Source organism: Hippichthys cyanospilos, chromosome 14 (assembly GCF_059441005.1).
Source record: "Hippichthys cyanospilos isolate Australia breed blue-spotted pipefish chromosome 14, RoL_Hcya_1.0, whole genome shotgun sequence".
Classification (NCBI taxonomy): Eukaryota; Metazoa; Chordata; class Actinopteri; order Syngnathiformes; family Syngnathidae; genus Hippichthys; species Hippichthys cyanospilos.
In genome coordinates, this window is record NC_142382.1 from 14,477,452 (window position 1) to 14,485,000 (window position 7,549).

General features: G+C 37.7%; 1 protein-coding gene across 4 annotated transcripts; it reads right to left on the bottom strand.

The window, feature by feature from the left end:
* Positions 1-445: 445 nt before the first annotated feature.
* Positions 446-5,582, bottom strand: s100pbp (S100P binding protein). Of its 4 annotated transcripts, none has more exons than XM_088433398.1 (6): positions 5,545-5,582; positions 3,406-4,229; positions 3,197-3,312; positions 1,158-1,258; positions 961-1,051; positions 446-895 (listed from the first exon to the last, which is right to left on the bottom strand). In XM_088433398.1, exons 2-6 carry the CDS (start codon positions 4,213-4,215, stop codon positions 775-777), a joined length of 1,239 nt encoding a protein of 412 aa, XP_088289524.1. In that variant the 5' UTR covers positions 4,216-4,229; positions 5,545-5,582; the 3' UTR covers positions 446-774. The 4 variants fall into 4 exon arrangements, with proteins under 4 accessions (XP_088289524.1, XP_088289525.1, XP_088289522.1 ...); XM_088433399.1 differs by lacking the exon at positions 5,545-5,582 and adding an exon at positions 5,344-5,515; XM_088433396.1 differs by lacking the exon at positions 5,545-5,582 and adding an exon at positions 4,872-5,031.
* Between the last annotated feature and the right edge of the window lie 1,967 nt (positions 5,583-7,549).

The following is a 7,549-nucleotide window of genomic DNA, read 5'->3' on the forward strand; positions in this document are numbered from 1 at the left end:
TGTGGTACCATTTTGTTTCATGTGTAAAATTAAAAGAATTTACAATTAAAATTAAAGGTAAAATTAAAATATACAGTGTTTGTGTACTTATATTCCTACATTTTGTTTGTCAGCTAATATGAGTTTTATTTCAATCCTGACTACTTTAATTCCGAATGGCCAGGTGGCAAAATCTGAAAGTGGTTTCACAGTGAGTCACACATTTCAGATGTCATTAACTATATTTTGTTGAATATGTTGTTTGCATTGTGTCAATACCAGAGCGCAACTACAGTATTGCAACTACCAGAACGTTTGACAAATATTCTATTCACTGTTGCGGGCCAGTTAAAATTTGGTATTTCTAAGGACTAATTTTACTATGCCCTTGTTCATTAATGGTAAACATAAAAACAGCCAATCTCACAGTGGAAAAAACAGCAAACAAATGAGGCAAATGCAAGAATGATTGTTTTACTATTTACAGGTGTACAACCAGCAACAATTTACACAGCAAGTGCAACCTTTCTCACAGAGAATACAACAATGCAAGTTACTTTAAAGGCATAGGTAACAAGGTTTTGAAAGAGTAAATTTGCAAATAACACGCCCAAAGCACTTGCTTACAGAGCAGAACAGTTTACACATCAAAACAACAAATATATTTGATAAAGCTTTCTTAGAACTTGAAAACACACCAACACACCATGCAATTTGTGTCAAAACACTGCAAACAAAAGTGCTGGTGTAACAAGAGCTGCCAATACAATGATTGAAGAATTAAAGATGGTTTTCTTAACTTCTTTTAAAAATTTTCGGCACCCTTTCAAAACGCTTATGCATCCCCATGTTTTTGGCCTGCCAATCGCTGAGGGACATTTTGGGTCCGGTGTTCCCAAAGCGTTCTTTGTGGTTTCTGAAACGAAGTGCAAGTTTCACACGTTCCATGCGTCCTAAGCGTGAAACACAAGAGAGGTGTACCTGCGTGTGAGGTCAGAGAAATGTCGCCATGGTCTCCCAGAGGAATCGTGCCCCACTTGTGTCATAAGTCCTCGCAATTCACTTACAGCATCTTTACAAAAGACATCGGCATCATTCAAACTGGTCAAAGAAACACGGCTGTGATCGTGGCTAGGGCGCGCCCTTAGGCTGCGGTGAGAATGAGGCCCTGACATTACCTTGATCCACAATTGATGCCTCACCGAGATGTCTGTGAACCAATTGGACATATATCATTTTCTCTCGCTCCCAATCTGCTTTACTGGAGAATACCACCGATCTGGAAAACAAGGCATATCAGTACTGGCTTAGTAAGAGTCAAGTTATTGACCTCGTTGTAGCTAACAGGCAGGTCCGCTCTCCCGTTGTTACATGAAATATTATGGAAGGATCATCTGTCTGTGACTTTAAATACATTATTACTTGTGTATGTGTATGTGTGAACTAAATTATATAGTGTTTGTTGTTTATCTTAAATCAGTCCTAAAATAATGCAATGCACCTCTACGGCACCAGGTGGTGCAGTGGTGCTTTCATAGTCTAGTCTGCTAGCGTTCTAAACCTTTTTCAATCTGTCAAATCAAATCAAACAATCAATCCATACATCCATTTTCTTTCGTCGCTTATCCTCACAAGCATCACAGGCCTGCTGCTGCCTATCCCAGCTGACTTTGGGCACTATGCTGGGGAATTCTGAACTGGTTGCCAGCCAGTTGCAGAGCACACAGAGACAGACAGTCATTCACGGTGCATCCAAACACACCTAAGGACAATTCAGTATGTCCAATACACCTGCCATGCATGTTTTTAGAATGTGGGAGGAAGCCTGAGTGCCCGGACGGAACCCATTTGGGCTCGGTGAGAACATGCAAAGTCCACATAGGAAGGCTGGAGCCAGTTGGATTCGAAACTCAGGCCCTTTAATCGTGAGGCGGACGTGCTAACCAGTGCCCCACCGAGCCGTGTCATTTATATTTGTAAAAAAGAAAAAAAAAAATCAAAGCACAATGTTTTATACCTTTTTCTTCAGATTAAAATATCTAAGCTATCGGTGTTATTGTTTCAGATCAATTGACATTGACTGTATTATTGTTTCTGCTTTTTTTTTTTTTTTTCCAGCATCAGAGGGTTCAGTTAGTCACAAATGTTTCTAGTTTGACATATTTTTTTCATTTCAGGCACCAGATAAGATGTAATCTGTATAAACCCTACAAAAGGTCAAGTTAACATTTTCTGAAAGTGGATTTAAATGGCTTTTTTCTTTTGTTGATTTCGAAAATGATACAATTTTAGGTATACCAATACAATATCCATAGATTTATGTCACATTCACTGCAGCAAGTGGGCGTGCGCAATATTTTCTTTTTCCTTGGGAGGGGACTGCACTACTTTAAATGGTAATTACTTGTGCACTAATGCTAATCGTGATTGCTAACCAGTTAGCATGGGCTAATTTTGTTGCCGCCTTTAACTTCTAATGTACAGAAGAAATAATGAGTGTATATCTCCTCACTTCAACTGCCGTTTAACCTTTTAAGAAAAAAATTGGATAACTTAATTATTCTATTGAATAAATGCATGATCGATGCCCTTAATTTACTTGCAGAGACTCGATTTTAAAAATATTCGATAGTGACAGCCCTACTGAAGAATGACCAATAGTATAGATTTTTGCTTAAGTATTGAATTGACCAAATTATGACTTATGTCTTGGCCAGACATCACCTATACAATACATTTCATAATTTAGAATTCATAGGTCTCAAACTCCAGACCTCGAGGGCCGCATGTTTTCCATACTGCTCTCAAACACACCTGATTCAAATGATTAGGATCATTTTCATGCCCCTGCAGAGCTTGCTGAAGAGCTAATAATTTGATTCAGGTGAGTTAATGACAGAAGCATGAAAAACATGCAGGATTGCTGCCCTCGAGGACTGGAGTTTGAGATCTATTATAGATTCTTCCAAAGTAGGCATTTTTGTATTTCGTTAGTCAGCTTTGTGACCCGAATTACCTTTCAGTTCATATTTTGTTGCACATTTTTAAGAGTTAATTGCTTATATTTCCTGGCCTCTGTATGTGTTTTGAAGCCCTTTGAATTTGAAAGGTTCAACTGGTACTATATCGAATATTGTGTTACTTATATGAATTGAAAAATGATTAAACAGAACTGTCTATGATCATGTGCTAATATACAAGCTGCTTGAGTACTAACCTCCCAGAAATCATGGCGACTCTGCTGATGGACTCCTTGGCCAGATGTTCTCCATGAGGTGTGGCTTGTGTGCTGTTGGAAGTGGGCTGACTGACAACCTTCACAACAGAATTCACCTACAAAAAAAAAAAAAAACAATAATATTACTAATACAGCATCATGTGACAACATTGCACAATTAACAGCTACATCTGTAGTCAACTGGTTACCTCAACCTTCAAGCTGGTGTCCGAGTCATCACAGTAAGAGAAAGTCGTCTCACTTGGCTGCACTTCTTCTCCGGTTTGGTTCCAAGTAGTACTCTCATCCTTTTTGCACACCGATGATTCAAGAACGGGGGGACCGATATTGCCAACCTCCTCCACATTGCCCTCAAAAGATTCTTCAGCAGAGTCCACTGACAGCCCATTGGCAGCAAAGTCCTGACCTTTCACTGAGTGAGGAACTATGGATGGAAGACGACTCTTGTACGTAGCCACCTCTTGAAATGGACCAGAAACCTTTGGGGACTGGAATGAAGGTGTGTGACACATGGACAAATAACCGTTATCCACGTCTTCATTTTTTCCATCAGGGTCAGCACTTTTTGGAGGGTCAAAAGGATCAAGGCACAAGAGCTCATTGATATCAGAGTCAAGCTGAGGAGCTAAGGCCCCGTTCATGAACAAACATGGATCGGTCCCTGCGAGACTGCATGGTTCCGGACCAGACTTAGATGCCCCCTGAGATTGGAGTATAGGGGAGTGTTGTCCCATGGGAGGGCTGCAGTCGGATGGAATCCAGCCTCTGTCAGGTGTTGACATCATGTGATCGAGTGCTGCGTTCTTTGCCGGAGTCTCATAACAGCTATCATGGTTGGAATCTTCCCGTTCTCGCTTGAACGTATCATTGTTAAGAGCTTTGCTTTGAGAATCCACAATTGGCTCTGAAAACCTGTGCAGACCTGCCTGAGCAAATTCCATCCTTGCATATGCTGACAAACGTTGAAGGTGACTGCAGGTGCTGCTGTCCGGGTGCATGTGTTTATCCAAGTCTGTTAAAGGGAAAGTAAATAAAAATATGTTCACTAATTTCCCAATTCTACCAGTGTAAACAACAGCAGAAGTAGTTCACATTCAGTTTAAAAAAAAAAAAAAGTCGCTACAGTATTACTTTATCAATGCAGTCCTGTATTTTTTTTTTTGTAATTTTGTTTGGTGGTGTTCAATGAAATGTTCTTGTGTAAAATATGTGTCCTAGCATTAAAGTTTGGGGACACAGATTTTGGAAGGCTTATTTTGATATCGAAATAAAACGGCATCATATGGGACACTTTGTAATTTAAATCGCACTTTGATTACACGAAACAGCGGCTCAAATTTTCTCAAACGCTTGTCCCCAAGACGTAATACTGTAACAGACAAACAACTTACATATCGTGAGCTCAAAGTTCAGCACTTCGTTTAGTAATGAAGTTTGTAGGCGATCCACTGTTTTGTTTTTGCAACTTTTAACGGCGGAGAAACTAACGTCACAAACATTTGAAATTCAAATTCCACCCCCGCGCACATTTTTCTTGCGAACTAACAACAACTAGCGACAACATCAGCTTCGCGAAAATGTCAGCGATAGCTTGCAATTGTATTAGCAATTTCATTTTAAAAGACGACAGCTGCAACGGAGAACTTGAACTTACGCCCGATGTCGACCTTCAAACGAAGTCACTTTTTCGAGAAAGTATCAGGCAGACGCCTTAGTTCAACTAGAGGACACCTTGCACTGGAGAGCCTTAGGGAGGGGGAGTGCCTATTCAAATTTATCTGTTTGGGTAGGGGGGCTGTTCAAATTTATCGGTTTAGACGTAATTTAAAAAGAACAACAACATCAGAAATACTAATGACTGTCATAATAATGATAATCATAATATATCTTTCTAATTACTGTATGTGTGATAAATACAAATTCCTATGGTTCGTACAATAGCTCTCGCGAGTTATGATGGGAGTTCGAGAGAAACATAAGTCCCGTTGACTGTACAAGTAAGCCTGTTGAACAAAATAAAACCAACGTGTTCTGGAGAACCTGGAGTCACATTTATCGAATGTCTATGAACATCACATTATATATCTTTTAATTATGATGATGATTATTATTATTATTCGACTCACAAATGAGGCCGTGCAGGAAGACGCCATGCTAAGAATCCGTGCGAGCACAAACGCATTTTGGGGTATTTGAAATCACCTTGAATATTTCTATTGATTTCTACTTTCTACTACCACTTAAAATGAAAGGTTAGGAGGCCTATTGATTAAAATAAAGCGATAGCTGATTGATATACCGTGATAAAACATTTTAAATACCCATACCGCTGCCCCTCCTCCTCCCAATTATTATCCTCAGCCGTCGTAGTTAAATACAACCCTTGGAAAAACATGTAATCGCTAGTCTCGGGGGATGTTAATGCAGTTGTTTAATTTTGAAGAAAAAAAAGAAAGCAGATAACAGGCACGACAAATAACTAAAGACATTTCAAATGTTTACTTGCTGGCTTGACGAAGGACTAAAAAATAAAACAAATAACAAAGAACAAAAGACGTGTTAGTAAAATTATGGAACCAATGAATTCTAAGGGAAAAGAAAAATATGGAATCACGTTGTAAATTTCCATTTCCAAAACTAACACTTGCATCAAATTCGATCTGCTCATTAGTGTGCACTTAAACAGGAGTGGTCCCAATTTGAATCATGGCTCCAACACAAGACATATCAATTGAAACAAAAGGGAGGATAAGCAAACAATTTTTAAAAAAGTAAATCATCAAGCAGTGTTGCAAAAGATGTAGGTTGTACAAAGTCAGTAGTCTTTAAAATCTGGACCAAAAACATGGGAAATTTGGGATGTGTCAAATAAGGGACAAATAGTAGGAAACTGGAGTCGACAGCTATGTATCAGTAACATCAAAACAGAAAAAAACAAGCCTCCAATGAATGAAAGAAACACAATCATGGCGTGTGAATGACTGAATGAAAATTATATTCTTGACTCACGAATCTGCAATGGCCAAGTTGATGATGCTGGAACTTTTGTTTGGTGCCGTTACAATGAGATTTATGAAGACAACTGATTGATGCATATTTTTACTGTCATTGATGATTTCGGCCTGTATGTCAGGAGATGGCTGTTATTACATCTTCAATAAATGCACAAGTTTATGTTGACATTTTGGACGTTTTTTCTGATCCCATCAATTGAAAGTGTGATTGCAAATGATCAAATCTTTTTTTTTTTCTTTTCCCCAAGATGAAGATGCATCTTGCCATTGAGCAAAAACTGTGAAACCATTCCTTGGAGCAAGACATTCAGAGTCAGTGTCATGAGCAGTAAATAGTCCAGATCTCAATCTAATTGAAAATTTAGGATAGTAGTGGAAGAAAATGGTCCATGACAGGGCTCCAACCTGCAAAGCTGGCAAAACCACTTCTAAAAAGTTGGGGCCTGCTTGATGAAGTGTACTTACTGTCTGTCATTCATTAAGCCCATGTTTCTGTGAGCTATAATAAAAACCAATGGTGGACCAAAAAATACTAGTGGTATACTGTGACACGTTCTTTTGCTGGGTCTCATACTGTTACTAAATGACTAGGCCACCGTTTTTTTTCTTGATTTCTTTCTCTGTTTCTTAAAGCCAGAAAGTTGAAATAACTTCATCTGCCATGGCTGTGATCTGCTTTATTTATTTATTTATTTAAAAAATATTTTTAAAAAACTGTATGAACATCCTCTGAGACTGCTGTTTCCATATTTTATATATATATATATATATATATATATATATATATATATATATATATATATATATATATATATATATATATATATATATATATATATATATATATATATATATATATATATATATATATATATATATATTATTACAATATTTATTTTGTTAACATTTTATTCTGACAGGCTAACATTTCCCCTTGTTACTTTACAACTTTACATAACATGTAACATAACATTACATGATACATTTAAAGGGGAAGCTAGGTCAAACATTTTCTTTACAAATATATCTTCTGTGTGCTCCCACTATTCCAAACGTGATAAATGACAAGCAAAATTAATATTGTGTGTGTGTAATATTAATTAAGCAGCAAATCTACTAATAGCAGTTATTATTGTAGCGTTCTATTCAAACCAAAAATAAAATTGTGATAATGTTCCAGCTACACATGCTGACAGATTGACACTGTACAAGTGATGTCATCATACATTTGATGAACTTTTTTTCATCTCCAAATTATTCTCCTTTCCTCTTTCACAAGCATCATTGCCCTTTGACCCAAGACCTAGACCTGACGTTT

Excerpts from the sequence above, each read along its gene's own strand:
- s100pbp (XM_088433398.1), bottom strand. The coding sequence starts at position 4,215 with ATGCACCCGGACAGCAGCACCTGCAGTCACCTTCAACGTTTGTCAGCA. Across the intron at positions 1,259-3,196 it reads GTCGCCATGATTTCTGGGAG|ATCGGTGGTATTCTCCAGTA; the intron begins GTTAGTACTCAA and ends CTTGTTTTCCAG. Across the intron at positions 896-960 it reads TTCTCTGACCTCACACGCAG|AAACCACAAAGAACGCTTTG; the intron begins GTACACCTCTCT and ends ACTTCGTTTCAG.